Source organism: Lissotriton helveticus, chromosome 9 (assembly GCF_964261635.1).
Source record: "Lissotriton helveticus chromosome 9, aLisHel1.1, whole genome shotgun sequence".
Taxonomy (NCBI): Eukaryota; Metazoa; Chordata; class Amphibia; order Caudata; family Salamandridae; genus Lissotriton; species Lissotriton helveticus.
The window spans coordinates 521,417,739-521,434,598 of NC_136070.1; the positions used below are offsets into that span (position 1 = coordinate 521,417,739).

Below are 16,860 nucleotides of genomic sequence, written 5' to 3' on the forward strand. Positions count from 1 at the left end.
TGCAGCGCCTGTTCTGCAGGGGTTTATTCTTGGGTGGTAAATGCTACAAGGGCCAATGCTGTGGACATCCATGCCGCAGGAGCCAGTGCTGCAGTTGCGACTCTGCAAGTGTTTATTCTTGGTAGTCCATGCTGCAAGGGCCCATGCTGTGGACATCCATGCCACAGGAGACAGTGCTACAGGGCCGATTCTGCAGGGGTTTATTCTTGGGTGGTCCATGCTGCAGAGGCCCATGCTGTGGACATCCATGCCGCAGGAGTCAGTGCTGCAGGGCCTATTCTGCAGTGGTCCTTGCCAAGCTGGTACAAGCTGCAGGGGCCCATGCCGCGGTCATCCATGCCACAGGAGCCAGTGCTGCAGCGCCTATTCTGCAGGGGTTTATTCTTGGGTGGTCCATGCTGTAGGGTGTCATGTTGTGGACATCCATGCCACAGAAGCCAGGGCTGCAGTGGTTTATTCTTGGTAGTCCAATGCTGTAAGGGCCCGTGCTGTGGACATCCATGCCGCAGGAGCCAGTGCTGCAGTTACGACTCTGCAGGGGTTTATTCTTGGGTGGTCCATGCTGCAGGGGCCCGTGCTGTGGACATCCATGCCACAGGAGCCAATGCTGCAGGGCCGATTCTGCAGGGGTTTATTATTGGGTGGTCCAGGCTGCAGGGGCCCGTGCTGTGGACATCCATGCCACAGGAGCCAGTGCTGCAGGGCCGATTCTGCAGGGGTTTATTATTGGGTGGTCCACGCTGCAGGGGCCCGTGCTGTGGACATCCATGCCACAGGAGCCAGTGCTGCAGGGCCGAATCTGCAGGGGGTTATTCTTGGGTGGTCAGCGCTGCAGGGGCCCATGCTGTGGACATCCATGCCACAGGAGCCAGTGCTGCAGGGCCGAGTCTGCAGGGGTTTATTATTGGGTGGTCCATGCTGCAGGGGCCCGTGCTGTGGACATCCATGCCACAGGAACCAGTGCTGCAGTTGTGACTCTGCAGGGGTTTATTCTTGGGTGGTCCATGCTGCAGAGGCCCATGCTGTGGACATCCATGCCGCAGGAGCCAGTGCTGCAGGGCCGATTCTGCAGGTGTTTATTCTTGGGTGGTCCATGCTGCAGGGGCCCGTGCTGTGGACATCCATGCCACAGGAGCCAGTGCTGCAGGGCTGATTCTGCAGGGGTTTATTCTTGGGTGGTCGGTGCGGCAGGGCGCCATGTTGGGCACATTTGTGTTGCAGGGGCCACAGTGCAAGAAAAGCACTGCAGTGGTCCAGGCTGCTGGGGCCCGTTCTGTGGACATCCATGCCACAGGAGCCATTGCTGGAGCATTCTTGGGTGGTCCACGCTGCAGGGCGCTATGTTGTGGGCATCCATAGCACAGAAGCTTGGGCTGCAGTAGTTTATTCTTGGTGGCCATAGGGCGTCATGTTGTGGACATCCATGCCACAGAAGTCAAAGCTGCAGGAGTTTATTCTTGGGTGGTCCACGCTGCAGGGCACCATGCAGTGGACATCCATGCCACAGGAGCCAGTGCTGCAGGGCCGATTCTGCAGGTGTTTATTCTTGGTGCTGCAGGGGCCCGTGCTGTGGACATCCATGCCGCAGGAACCTGTGCTGCAGGGCCGGGCTGCAGCACTGTATTCTTGGTGGTACATGCTGCAGAGGTCCGGGCTGCAGAGAGCCATGCTGCATTCTCCATAGTGACGTGCTCCATCCAGTCAGGACACATGCTCTAAGAGTGCTCACACCCAGACTCGTGCTTCCGAACCCAAGCTTCAAAGTGCCATGCTGCAGAACTCCAGGATGTTGAGCCAAAATTACAAGGGTTCGTTTTGCAGAGGGTCCATGCTGAGAGAAACAGGCTACAGAGTCCATGCTGCAATGGCCCATGCTGCCAGAGTCTATGCAGCAGGACCCATTACATATGGTCAATATGCATAGGTTATACTTGCAGTGGCACATGCTTCAGTATTCCATCCTACAATGACCCATGCAGCACTGGTCCTTGCTGCAAAGTCCATTCTACAACGACCCATGCTGCTGGTGTCCATGCTACAGGAGTACATCCTACAATGACCCATGATGCAGGTGTGCATCCTGCAATGACCCATGCTGCAGGTGTACATACTACAATGACCCATGATGCAGGTGTGCATCCTAAAATGACCCATGCTGCAGGTGTACATCCTACAATGTCCCATGCTGCAAGAGCCCATACTGCAATGACCCACGCAGCACTGGTCCCTGCTGCATGAGTCCATCTTACAATGACCCATTCAGCACTGGTCCCTTCTGCAAAGTCCATCCTACAATGATCCATGCTGCATGTGTGAATGCTGCAGAAGTACATCCCACAATGACCCATGCTGCAGGGGTCCACCCTACAATGATCCATGCTGCAGGGGTCCACCCTACAATGATCCATGCAGCAGGGGTCCACCCTACAATGATCCATGCTGCAGGGGTCCACCCTACAATGATCCATGCAGCAGGGGTCCATCCTACAATGACCCATGCAGCATTGGTCCATGCTGCAGGAGGCCATCCTATAATGACCCATGCTGCAGGCGTCCCGGCTGCAGGAGGCCATCCTATAATGACCCATGCTGCAGGAGTCCATCTTACAATGATCCATGCTGCAGGTGTGCATGCTACAGAAGTACATCCTACAATGACCCATGCTCCAGGGGCCCACCCTACAATGATCCATGCAGCAGAGGTCCATCCTACAATGGCCCATGCTGCAGGGGTCCATGCTGCAGGAGTCCTTCTTATAACGATCCATGCTGCAGGGGTCCAGGCTGCAGGAGGCCATCCTGCTATGGCCCATGCAGCATTGGTCCATGCTGCAGGAGGCCATCTTATATTGAACCATGCTGCAGCAGTGCATCCTTTAATGACCTAGGCAGCACTGGTCCCTGCTGCAGGAGTCCTTCCTACAATGGCCCATGCTGCTGGTGTACATGCTACAGGAGTGCATCCTACAATGACCCAAGCTGCAGGTGTGCATCCTACAATGACCCAAGCTGCAGGTGTGCATCCTACAATGACCCATGCTGCAGGAGTCCATACTGAAATGACCCATGCAGCACTGGTCCCTGCTGCATGAGTCCATCTTAGAATGACCCATTCAGCACTGGTCCCTTCTGCAAAGTCCATCTACAATGACTCATGCTGCAGGTGTGCATGCTGCAGAAGTACATCCTACAATGATCCATGCTGCAGGGGTCCACCCTACAATGATCCATGCAGCAGTGGGCCATTCTACAATGACCCCTGCAGCATTGGTCTGTGCTGCAGGAGGCCATCCTATAATGAACCATGCTGCAGGAGGCCATCCTATAATGACCTATGCTGCAGGGGTCCAGGCTGCAGGAGGGCATCCTATTATTATCCATGCTGTAGGGGTCCAGGCTGCAGGAGGCCATCCTATAACTACCCATGCTGGAGGAGTCCATCCTACTATGGCCCATACAGCATTGGTCTGTGCTGCAGGAGACCATCTTATATTGAACCATGCTGCAGCAGTGCATTCTTTAATGACCCACGCAGCACTGGTCCCTGCTGCAGGAGTCCTTCCTACAATGGCCCATGCTGCAGGAGTCCATCCTTTAATGACCCATGCTGCAGGTGTGAGTGCTGCAGGAGCCCTTCCTGCATTGACCCATGCTGGAGGGGTCCATGCTACAGGAGTCTTTCCTACAATAACCCATGCTGCAGGTGTGCATGCTGCATATGTTGTCCCTAAAATGTCCCATGCAGGAGGAGTCCATCAGACAATGACCCATGCTGCTGGAGTCTTTCCTACAATGACCCATGCTGCAGGTATGCAGGCATGGGGAGTCATCCTCCAGTAGCCCATACTGCAGGAGTCCTTACTACAATGGCCCATGCTGCAGGGGTCCTTACTACAATGGCCCATGCTGCAGGATTCCTTACTACAATGGCCCATGCTGCACAGGTCCATGCTGCAGGAGTCCCTCCTATACTGACCCATGCTGCAGGGGTCCATACTGCAGGAGTCCTTCCTGCAATGATCCATGCTGCAGGGGTCCATGCTGCAGGAGCCCTTCCTACAATGACCCATGCTGCAGGGGTCCATGCTGCAGGAGTCCTTCCTATAGTGCCCCATGGTGCAGGGGTCCACTCTCCAATGGCCCATGCTGCAGGAGCCCTTCGTACAATGACACGTGCTAAAGGGGTCCAGCCTGCAGAAGGCTTTCCTACAATGACCCATGCTGCAGGTATGCAGGCTGGGGGAGTCATCCTCCAGTAGCCCATACTGCAGGAGTCCTTACTACAATGGCCTATGCTGCAGAGGGTCCTTACTACAATGGCCCATGCTGCAGGAGTTCTTACTACAATGGCCCATGCTGCAGGGGTCCATGCTGAAGGGGTCCTTCCTATACTGACCCATGCTGCAGGAGTCCTTCCTATACTGACCCATGCTGCAGGGGTCCATACTGCAGGAGTCCATCCTACAATGATCCATGCTACAGGTGTCCATGCTGCAGAAGTCCATCCTACAATGATCCATGCTACAGGTGTGCGTGCTACAGGAGACTATCCGACAATGATCCATGCTGCAGGTGTGCATGCAACAGACATCGTCCCTACAATGACCCATGCTGCATGTGGGCAGACTGGAGGAGTCCATCCCCCAATGGTCCATGCTGCAGGTGTGCACGCTGCAGGAGTTCTTCCTACAATTACCTGTGCTGCAGGGGTCCATGCTGCAAGAGTCCTTCCTATAGTGACCCACGTAGCACTTGTCCCTGCTGCAGGAGTCCATCCTACAATGACCCATGCTGCAGGGGTCCATGCTGCAGGAGTCTTTACAACAATGACCTGTGCTGCAGGTGTGCACGCTGCAGAAGTCTATCCTTTAATAGCCCATGCTGCAGGGGTACATGTTGCAAGTGTGCGGGATAGAGGAATCCTCCTTACAGTGACCCATGCTGCAGGTGTGCAGGCTGGAGGAGTCTTTCCTACAATGCCCCATGCTGCAGGGGTCCATGCTGCAGGGATCAATGCTACAGGAGTCCTTCTTACAGTGGCCCATGCTACAGGAGTCCTTCTTGCAGTGACCCATGCTGCAGGAGTCCTTCTTACAGTGACCCATGCTGCAGGTGTGCAGACTGGAGGAGTCTTTCCTACAATGCCCCATGCTGCAGGGGTCCATGCTGAAGGGGTCCATGCTGCAGGGGTCCTTCTTGCAGTGGCCCATGCTACAGGAGTCCTTCTTACAGTGACCCATGCTGCAGGAGTCCTTCTTACAGTGACCCATGCTGCAGGAGTCCTTCTTACAGTGACCCATGCTGCAGGAGTCCTTCTTACAGTGACCAATGCTGCAGGAGTCCATGCTACAGGAGTCTTTCCTACAATGACCCATGATGCAGGTGTGCACGCTGCAGGAGTCTATTCTTCAATAGCCCATGCTGCAGGAGTACATGTTGCAAGTGTGCAGGATGGAAGAGTCCTCCTTACAGTGACCCATGCTGCAGGTGTGCAGGCTGGAGGAGTCTTTCCTACAATGTCCCATGCTGCAGCGGTCCATGCTGCAGGGGTCCTTCTTACGGTGACCCATGCTACAGGAGTCCTTCTTACAGTGACCCATGCTGCAGGAGTCCTTCTTACAGTGACCCATGCTGCAGGAGTCCTTCTTACAGTGACCCATGCTGCAGGAGTCCTTCTTACAGTGACCCATGCTGCAGGAGTCCTTCTTACAGTGACCCATGCTGCAGGAGTCCTTCCTACAATGACCCATGCTGCAGGAGTCCTTCTTACAGTGACCCATGCTGCATGAGTACTTCTTACAGTGACCCATGCTGCAGGAGTCCTTCTTACAGTGACCCATGCTGCAGGAGTCCTTCCTACAATGACCCATGCTGCAGGAGTCCTTCTTACAGTGACCCATGCTGCAGGGGTCCTTCTTACAGTGACCCATGCTGCAGGAGTCCTTCTTACAGTGACCCAAAGCTGCAGGAGTCCTTCCTACAATGACCCTTGCTGCAGGAGTCCTTCTTACAGTGAACCATGCTGCAGGAGTCCTTCCTACAATGACCCATGCTGCAGGAGTCCTTCCTACAATGACCCATGCTGCAGGTGTGCAGGCTGGATGAGTCTTTCCTACAACGACCCATGCTTCAGGGTTCCATGCTGCAAGAGTCCTTCTTACAGTGACCCATGCTGCAGGAGTCCTTCCTACAAAGACCCATGCTGCAGGAGTCCTTCTTACAGTGACCCATGCTGCAGGAGTCCTTCTTACAGTGACCCATGCTGCAGGAGTCCTTCCTACAAAGACCCATGCTGCAGGAGTCCTTCTTACAGTGACACATGCTGCATGAGTCCTTCTTACAGTGACCCATGCTGCAGGAGTCCTTCTTACAGTGACCCATGCTGCAGAAGTACTTCCTATAATGACCCATGGTGCAGGTGTGCAGGCTGGATGAGTCTTTCCTACAATGACCCATGCTGCAGGAGTCCTTCTTACAGTGACCCATGCTGCAGGAGTCCTTCTTACAGTGACCCATGCTGCAGGAGTCCTTCTTACAGTGACCAATGCTGCAGGAGTCCTTCCTACAATGACCCTTGCTGCATGAGTACTTCTTACAGTGACCCATGCTGCAGGAGTCCTTCTTACAGTGACCCATGCTCCAGGAGTCCTTCCTACAAAGACCCATGCTGCAGGAGTCCTTCTTACAGTGACCCATGCTGCAGGAGATATGAGGTCCTGAGTAGTTCATTGGACATTAATGACTGACTCGAGGATGATAACACTAAGGCTCAGGGAAGGGTGTGTCTAGCTGATGGAAACAGAGTGTGTTTACCAGTGGAAACTGGGTTGCAAAGTCCACCAGCACAGTTAATTATCCCCACGGGGAGCAGGGGCCCAGACACAATAGAGACAAGGACCAGAGCTACTGAACAATCTATAGGGGATAGAGGGTTTGATCCAGGGCATGCCAGAACCTCGGATAAAAAACAGATTATTAGTGGAACAGGGGAAGCAGCGGAAGTAGTAAGAGTTATCTCCTCGAATATAGCTGGTCTGGCATCCAAATTTAATAACTATGAGTGACGTCAATACATCAGCAGGTATCAGATAATCAGCCTCCAGGAGACATGGGTGGTTGACAATAGCCCCTTTCATATCCAGGGGTACAAATGTTTTTTTGTCCCGGCACAGAAATCACGATCGGGTAGAGCCATGGGAGGACTGTCTATATATGTAGATTTGAACCTCCAGGGCACATGGTCCGATACGGACTGGTGCTCGCATGTTCTATAGGCAGTACGGTTTAGGGGCAAAGGATTAAGGTTGACCATGTTTAATGTTTATAATAATGGGTCTAGTGGAGACTACAACACATTTACACGGGAACTGGGTGACAGATTGAGCCAAGAAACCACAGCTAGGAAGGGGGCTCACGCCCCTACTATTCTCGTTATGGGAGATTTTAACTGCCACCTATGCCCGGCTTTAGTTCTGATGGACGCGGAATGGTCACATTGCCCCGTGGAGAACGGGTTGCATTTTGACCACACGCTGGAAGGTCTGGCCTTTAGTAAGCTCTTATATAACCGTGATCTAGAGCACACCATTTACATGATGGCTGTGGAGAGGGACGGCAGTCTGTCCCCGACATTCAAGGGCAAAGGGTGTTCCTCATTTATTGACTATATTCTAGCCTTTAGAGTCTTAAAAAACAGAATTTCCAGTGTAGGGATAGAATGGAGCCCTTTTAGTGATCACAATCCCCTAGCACTGGAGTTTCGCTACATGGCTCGATCCAGGTGGGGACAGCCTGGTACAACCATCGAGAAGGTAACGGACCAGGGTAGATGGCTGAGGTGGTCTAAAATAGACGGGGAAACCTTCTACAAAACCTTGATGGATATTGGGAATTCCACTTTCGAGGATTGTCTAGATATGTCAGTAGAAGGTTTTGCGTTACTCTTAGCATTTGGGCAGATTGCTAGCTTGATAGATGGGCTGTTAAAAACAAGGGCACCTATGAGGAAAAACTGCCAACCAAGATGGTTTGACAGCGATTGCTCCCATGCTCTAAGGGAGCTTAAATGTAGCCTCAAAACTAGGACCAGGGATACCCAACAAGTAGCAATGTGTAGATAAAAGTATAAGAGTGAGACCAAGAGGAGGAAACTAGTCCTACAGGGGGAAGCATGGGCAGACTTAAGAGAGGCTGCAGAAAAAAGGGACATGTCCGAGTTCTGGAGAATTATTAATAGACCAAGCTTCCAGGATGACAATGCCTCCGAAATAGGGACAAATATCTTGCCGGAACAGTGGGTCACTCATTTCAAGGGGCTGTACAACCACGAAGCAGGAATTATTGAAGAGAAGGCAGGGACGGTGCAGCAGGGTCAGCCAGTTGTTTTTTCCATTAAGGAAATTACTGCTGGAATTGAGTGCCTGTCAAAAAATAAAGCCCCCGGCCCAGATGGGATCCCGCCCGATTTGTTCCTGAGCTGTGTGGAGCTGTGGGCCCCAATAATGACTAGAATTATAAGTGCAGCTATTAGTTGTGGTTTGCCGCCTTCATGGTCAACGGCCATAATTGTCCCTATTTTTAAAAAGGGCAATAGGGACAACCCCCCGTGCTATCGCCCGATTTCACTGATTGACGTGTCTGCTAAACTTTTGGGTCGGGGCATCCTTAATCGTCTGTCGGAGTGGACCGAGGAAAATAACACCATCTCGGACACTCAGTACGGCTTTAGGATAGGGAGGTCTACCAGCGATCAATGCCTGAACCTCTATATGCTGACTGCCAAATACATCAAGGCCAGCAATGAAGACAACTATATGGGGTTCATGGATTTGGCAGCCGCCTTTGATCATGTGAATAGGGATAAGCTGTGGGCTATGATGACTCTTATGGGGATTGATGTTGGCCTAATTAACATCTTAAGGGAGCTTCACAGTGACACCTCAGCAAAAGTACGGTACAATAAGGAGGGTGGGTTGACAGAATCATTCCCATGTAGGAGCGGGGTACGGCAAGCCTGTATACTCGCACCCTTTTTTATTCTCACTTTATATAAATAATTTAGAGCAGTTTTTGTTAAATTTAAAGACAGACTGTCCGAGAGTAGGGTCTCGTTACATCCCTGTTTTACGTGGATGACGTGGTCCTGCTCGCGCGCACGCCAAAGAGTCTACAGATTTTAATTGGCGGATTTGTTAAATTTATGGAATCTTTAGAACTATCCGTCAACATGGGCAAGTCATACGTGCTGTGGGCAGGCAATAAACCTTGCACCAAATCCATCTTCACGATAGGAAGCCATAAAATAGAAAGGGTTAAAACATTTTCTTACTTAGGCTTGCTATTTGATGGGTCTTTAAAATTCAATTCCTTGGTGGAGGAGCGCTGTTGCAAAATGATTGCCACTAATGGTGCTATTGCAAGCTATGGGCGGAGGGTAGGCAGATGGTGCCCCGAACAGGTGATGAACCTTTATGGCTCTATGTGCTGCTCCAAAGTCATTTATGGGGCAGAGGTATGGGGCTTTGCCAACATTACGCAACTACAACGGGAATAAAATAAATATCTACGATCCATTTTGAAAGTCCCACAAAGTACCCCTGCTGTTATAGTACACAGGGAATTAGGGAGGCCAAACCTCGAAGATCTGGTAATGCTCAGACCCATCCTGGCCTGGCTGAAAATTTGGACAAATCCTGAGGCGTCCTTAAGTAGAGAAATTCTGAGTGATTGCCTAAGAAGAGATACATGCATGGGCATCCCATGGCTCAACTATGTAAAGGCCACCCTAGAAACCCTGGGCTATAAGAATCTCTTTGTCGATCCGGTAGCAATAGTACCTCAGGACAAAGTGATCATAAAGAGAGCCTTTTTAGCTCAGAAAATAGAACATAGAGCTGAGGCTGAAGGGTCCAAAAAAACTGTGAGTGCCCATATTCTTGTCAAAAGTACCGAGGGAATTGAGCCATACTTATACCTTATGTACAATGCCCAGGATAGGTTTTTAATGTGTCGTTTTAGGCTCAATTTATTACCATATTTATTAGCGTCCCCGTCAGGGTTTTTAACTACAATTGAGCAGAAGGGACCCTGCGGCTGCGACAATAGGTCTCCGCAGGACTCCCTTCATTTTGTACTATTGTGTTCTTTTTATTCAATGCCCAGGCAAAGATTCTTGGTAGATATTTTAAAACAAGCTCAATTGAAATATGCTAGACCTGCTATAATTTATTTACAACAAGCGATTGACCCTTTTACATTATGCTGTATTATGAATTTCATAAAAGTGGAGGTCCAACTGAGGGTAACCAGAGGGGGGGGATTGATTGATAAGACCTTCAATGTATTTATATTGTCTTTTTCTTTTTTAAATTATATGGTACCACAAGCAGGGTTCTGATAATGATTTAATGGGATTTTAATTGCTTGTCTATATATGTGCTTTTATGGTGATTTTTAATCATCGAATAAAGAACTTTTGACTTGACTTAACCCTTGCTACAGGAGTCCTTCTTACAGTGACCCTTGCTGCAGGGGTCCTTCTTACTGTGACCCATGCTACAGGTGTCCTTCTTACAGTGACCCATGCTGCAGGAGTCCTTCCTACAATGACCCATGCTGCAGGAGTCCTTCTTACAGTGACCCATGCTGCAGGGGTCCTTCTTACAGTGACCCATGCTGCAGGGGTCCTTCTAACTGTGACCCATGCTACAGGAGTCCTTCTTACAGTGACCCATGCTGCAGGAGTCCTTCCTACAATGACCCATGCTGCAGGAGTCCTTCTTACAGTGACCCATGCTGCAGGGGTCCTTCTTACAGTGACCCATGCTGCAGGCGTCCTTCTTACTGTGACCCATGCTACAGGAGTCCTTCTTACAGTGACCCATGCTGCAGGAGTCCTTCCTACAATGACCCATGCTGCAGGAGTCCATCTTACAGTGGCCCATGCTGCAAGAGTCCTTCTTACAGTGACCCATGCTGCAGGTGTCCTTCCTACAATGACCCATGCTGCAGGAGTGCTTCCTACAATGACCCATGCTGCAGAAGTCCTTCTTACAGTGACCCATGCTGCAGGAGTCCTTCCTACAATGACCCATGCTGCAGGAGTCCTTCTTACAGTGACCCATGCTGCAGGAGTCCTTCTTACAGTGACCCATGCTGCAGGAGTCCTTCTTACAGTGACCCATGCTGCAGGAGTCCTTCCTACAATGGCCCATGCTGCAGGTGTGCAGGCTGGATGAGTCTTTACTACAATGACCCATGCTGCAGGGTTCCATGCTGCAGGAGTCCTTCTTACAGTGACCCATGCTGCAGGAGTCCTTCCTACAATGACCGATGCTGCAGGAGTCCTTCCTACAATGACCCATGCTGCAGGTGTGCAGGCTGGATGAGTCTTTCCTACAATGACCCATGCTGCAGGAGTCCTTCTTACAGTGACCCATGCTGCAGAAGTCCTTCCTATAATGACCCATGGTGCAGGTGTGCAGGCTGGATGAGTCTTTCCTACAACGACCCATGCTTCAGGGTTCCATGCTGCAAGAGTCTTTCTTACAGTGACCCATGCTGCAGGAGTCCTTCCTACAAAGACCCATGCTGCCGGAGTCCTTCTTACATTGACCCATGCTGCAGGAGTCCTTCTTACAGTGAACCATGCTGCAGGAGTCCTTCCTACAAAGACCCATGCTGCAGGAGTCCTTCTTACAGTGACACATGCTGCAGGAGTCCTTCTTACAGTGACCCATGCTGCAGGAGTCCTTCTTACAGTGACCCATGCTGCAGGAGTCCTTCTTACATTGACCCATGCTGCAGGAGTCCTTCTTACATTGACCCATGCTGCAGGAGTCCTTCTTACATTGACCCATGCTGCAGGAGTCCTTCTTACAGTGAACCATGCTGCAGGAGACCTTCCTACAAAGACCCATGCTGCAGGAGTCCTTCTTACAGTGACCCATGCTGCAGGAGTCCTTCTTACGGTGACCCATGCTGCAGGAGTCCTTCCTACAATGACCCATGCTGCAGGAGTCCATGCTGCAGGAGTCCTTCTTACAGTGACCCATGCTGCAGGAGTCCTTCTTACAGTGACCCATGCTGCAGGAGTCCTTCTTACAGTGACCCATGCTGCAGGAGTCCTTCTTACATTGACCCATGCTGCAGGAGTCCTTCTTACATTGACCCATGCTGCAGGAGTCCTTCTTACATTGACCCATGCTGCAGGAGTCCTTCTTACAGTGAACCATGCTGCAGGAGACCTTCCTACAAAGACCCATGCTGCAGGAGTCCTTCTTACAGTGACCCATGCTGCAGGAGTCCTTCTTACGGTGACCCATGCTGCAGGAGTCCTTCCTACAATGACCCATGCTGCAGGTGTGCAGGCTTGATGAGTCTTTCCTACAATGACCCATGCTGCAGGGTTCCATGCTGCAGGAGTCCTTCCTACAGTGACCCTTGCTGCAGGAGTCCTTCTTACAGTGACCCATGCTGCAGGAGTCCTTCTTACAGTGACCCATGCTGCAGGAGTGTTTCTTACCGTGACCCATGCTACAGGGGTCCTTCTTACAGTGACCCATGCTGCAGGAGTCCTTCCTACAATGACCCATGCTGCAGGAGTCCTTCTTACAGTGACCCATGCTGCAGGAGTCCATCCTACTATGAGCCGTGTAGCATTGGTCCATGCTGCAGGAGTCCTTCCTACAATGACCCATGCTGCAGGAGTCCTTCCTACAATGACCCATGCTGCAGGAGTCCTTCTTACAGTGACCCATGCTGCAGGAGTCCATCCTACTATGAGCCGTGTAGCATTGGTCCATGCTGCAGGAGTCCTTCCTACAATGACCCATGCTGCAGGAGTCCTTCCTACAATGACCCATGCTGCAGGAGTCCTTCTTACAGTGACCCATGCTGCAGGAGTCCATCCTACTATGAGCCGTGTAGCACTGGTCCGTGCTGCAGGAGTCCTTCCTATAATGACCCTTGCTGCAAGTGTGCCGCTGCAGAAGTCTATCCTTCAATAACCGATGCTGATGGGGTCCATGCTTCCCCTGAAATGATCGAGGCTGAAGGGGTCAATGCTGCATGAGTCCAGCCCATCCTACAATGACCTTACACCTCAGGGGTTCATGCTCTGGGGATCTACACTGCAAGGGCCATGCTGCAGCGTGCCAAATTACAGTGGCACGTGCTGCAGTCACAACTCATCCAGGGGGCATGCTTAAGGTGCCCATACTGTGAGGCTCCATAAAAAAGGGGCACTTGGTTCCAGGACAAAGTTTGAAACTGTAGGGTTCCGTGTTGCAGGGGCCACACTGTGGGAAACAGAAGCACAGGGGAACATGCTTCGGACACCCGCGGTGCAGGGGCCCATGCTTCCGAGGTCTACACCCCCTGCAAGGACCCATATACCAGGCGTCTATACTGAAGCGATCCCCATTGGTGTTGTCTAATGTGCAAGGGGCCACGTTTCAAGAGTCCTAAAAGGTTCTAATAGTTCTATGTGGATTTTTCTCATACATTTTCGGACATTTTGGAGACTATGAAATGATCCGAAGTTGTTATACACTGCTGCCGTTGCATATATCAAGTCCCTTGTGTTAAAGCACATTTGACTGTTGACACAACTTCGTTTTGGATCGGGAAGTCAGCGTGGTGGTGGATCGTGCTGTGAATTAAGGAAGCCTGCACTCCCGAACCAGTGTCACACCAGTGCGCCCGGGGGGTTGGCCCTCGTGATTGCAGACGCCCAGGGTTGTGGATTGTGCTGCACTTCGATCAGTTCTCAGCTTGGAGCGCCTAAAAACACACACCCGGCAATTCACCCATCCTGGGTGTTTTTAATCTCCAGACACACACGGCGAGGGAGGCTGTGATTCTGGGTGTTTGTACATTAGGATGTGTGTCAGTACGGAACGCTGACATGCTCGGGCCAAATGCGCAGCGCTGCCAGGCAGGGTGAGGTGAGGTGAACTGTACACAGGGTAGGCCTCGAGGCCCAGCGCACTTTAGAGGCAGGCAGTATTCTCTACTGGGGTGAGAAGGGATCCCCTATGGTGTGTTGTCTGTCTCCGGGGAGGTTTAGGCAGAGATGACCTGATTTAACCCACTAACCAGGAGGATCGGGCCATCTTTCTGCCCGGGGAGAGTCGCAGAGATGCATCCAGAGTTAACGTCCTCAGGGCCCCAAGTCTGTGCCAGGGGTCCCAGAAGAGAGCGGTAAAAGCCTGTCTAAGCTTCCCCTCCTAGCGTCTCAGGCCATTCTCCCTGGCCCCAGGATGAGCAGGTGTTTTGAGCAGGTGTTTGGACTCTCCGAGGGGTGCCTGCGCCCACGACCAAATCACGCGGAGTCAAGCTATCCTGGCTGAAGACGGCTGATAGCCAGAAACCGGTCCTAGGATGCTTCAGTCCGGTTCAGGGAAGACATGGCTTGGCAGTTCAGGCTAGACTGTTCCCATGAGGCACAGGGTCAAGACTGATTTGCATATGGCCATGTCTGAACTGGGGTGGCTTGGTGAGCAAAATAATGATGGATTGAACCCAGATCTGTGACTGGGGGTGAATGTTTTGCCATTGTGCAACATTCCTTCCATCATCTTGTGTGGTTTGCTGTTCACCCTATGTGGGAAGGGTATGCCCAGATGTGGGTCCCTTGCTCACTAAGCCACTGGAGTCAAGCTATCCTGGTCCGGTTCAGGGAAGACCTGGCTTGGCAGTTCAGGCTGGACTGTTCCCATGAGGCACAGGATAAAGACTGATTTGCATATGGCCATGTCGGAACTGGGGTGGCTTGGTGAACAAAATAAGGATGGATTAAACCCAATTCTGTGAGTGGGGGTGAATGTATTGCCATTGTGCAACTTTCCTGATAGCCAGAAACCGGTCCTATGATGCTTGATTCCGGTACAGGGAACACATGGCTTGGCAGTTCGGGCTGGACTGTTCCTATGAGGCACAGGGTCAAGACTGATTTGCATATGGCCATGTCTGAACTGGGGTGGCTTGGTGAGCAAAATAACGCCGAGGGTTGCCTGCGCCCACGACCGAATCACGTAGCTGTAGGATTTATAGGCAAGGATGTCTGCCTCAGTTCTCATGGGAAGGTCCATTCACGCGCCCCGTCACTGCACCCACCCACAGAGGAGAGAAGAGCTCCATTCACAGCCCCGCCTCGGTGCCCAGGTCCACCTGGGGACCTCTGCCCACAGTCCAGCCTCTCTGCCCCGGTAGCCAGGAGATGAGGTCCCTTATCCTGAGGCGCTTCATTCTTGGTCCTTCGTGGATACTCTATTCCTCGCCTGGTCTCACTGCCCCGTTCCCCAGAGGAGCTGTAGTCCCAATCCATCCTCTCTTCACCTTTCCGCGGTAGCGCCCTCCCTCCCAGGCATCGCTGCACCTGTCCTGAGGGGAGCTTCACTCCTTTTGCGACCTCTCTGCACCTGTCCCAGGTCCTGTCCGGATATGGACTTCATTCCTGTCCGGCCTCACTGCCCCTGTCCCGGGGGACTGCTGTGTTTCTAGCCCACCCTCGCTGCCCATGCCCCCGCTGCACCTTCACCCTCAACCGGGCCTCGTGCTCCTGCAGTCTGGGACTTACCTCGGCTTCACTGCCCTGCCCCTGGCAGACGGGCTTCGTTCCTACTCTGCCCCCACTGTCCCCAGGGAACCTAACCCCAGCCTCACTGCTTTTGTGCACAGAAGAGCCTCCCTCCTAGTCCCGCCGGCCTCAGGTGTGTTAACCCCACTGCCCCTAGAGAGGGTCCGCTGTCCGCCTGGCCTCACTGCCCCACGCTCTCTCAGTCTGACCACAACACTCAGTCGTGAGAACTTTCCTAGCTGCTCACGCGCCTGGCTCTCAGCTCTGCACATTTTGCAGTCAGAATAGACGAAAACACAACCCACCCCCTCCTCCCCCGCTCCTGTCCCAGCAGCCCCTGCCCTCCCTCCGGTGATCATCATAAATTATCGGCGTTCTGTTTTCACCAGCTTGCTCTCCATAGGACTGAGACGAGCTTCTATGGCGCCCCCTCCCCCAGGTGAGAGAGTGCAGCTCAGCTGCTCTTGCTGCAGTTCCCCTGCACCATCCCGAGTCCCGGGAGACCCCCGGGACCCCACCTGCCAACGCACGTAGTTAAACGCGCCTTCCAGTCCTCTCGCCAGCTGCAGTGCCACTGATGCACAATTACACGCACATTTTATTTGCCAAGTTACCCGGGACACGTTGCTGGCGTGCGGTTAATGTACACAAAACACACCGCAGTGCCCGTGCACTGCAGCACACTTGCAGGCGCGCGCCAGCCACCCTCTGCAGCACGCGCGCGGGCGCCTTACTTTTCTGGCTCGAGTAGCCCGGGTAGTAGCCGTAGTAGCCGGTGATCCGCAGGATGCGGTCCTCGATGGTCGCCACCCCGTTTGGGGCTGCTTTGATATCCATAGAGCGGCAGGTTCAGGGATGGACCGGTGCAGCCTCCTCGGTTTGTAGCTCTCCCTCCTCGGTGTGCAGCTCTGCTGCAACTCTCCCTCCTGCTCCGGCTCCCCTGGCAGCGCTGGAGCAGCACTGGTATCCTGGCCTCTGACACCTTCGGGTAATGTTCGCGCTATAGAAAATCGCATTCAATAAATAAATAAATAAAGATGCGGTACTGGGGCCCCGGGTCCTCACGGCAGCTCCTTCAGACCCCGCAGCACTGATGGGTCCTGGTCGTGCAGCAGTTTCTGTCACAGTGCCTGCCCCTGAGTGTCGCTGGCTCTGCAGCACTAGCTGCTCCTGCAGCACCTGAGCTCCTGCAGCACGTGCTGCAGCTCCCCGGGCTTCTGGTCCCGTCACCCTGGACTTCCTGGCTCAGCAGCAAAAGATGCACAGGGCTCAGCAGCACT

General features: G+C 52.7%; 1 protein-coding gene across 1 annotated transcript in view; it reads right to left on the reverse strand.

Annotated features, from left to right (window-relative positions):
- The window catches only part of SLC35F4 (solute carrier family 35 member F4), a 536,946-nt gene extending 520,518 nt beyond the window's left edge, over window positions 1-16,428 (reverse strand). Inside the window, exon 1 of the mRNA XM_078662094.1 lies at window positions 16,315-16,428. Coding sequence (XP_078518220.1) covers window positions 16,315-16,417 — 103 coding nt within the window. The 5' untranslated portion in view covers window positions 16,418-16,428. The remainder of the gene's footprint in view (window positions 1-16,314) is intronic.
- Between the last annotated feature and the right edge of the window lie 432 nt (window positions 16,429-16,860).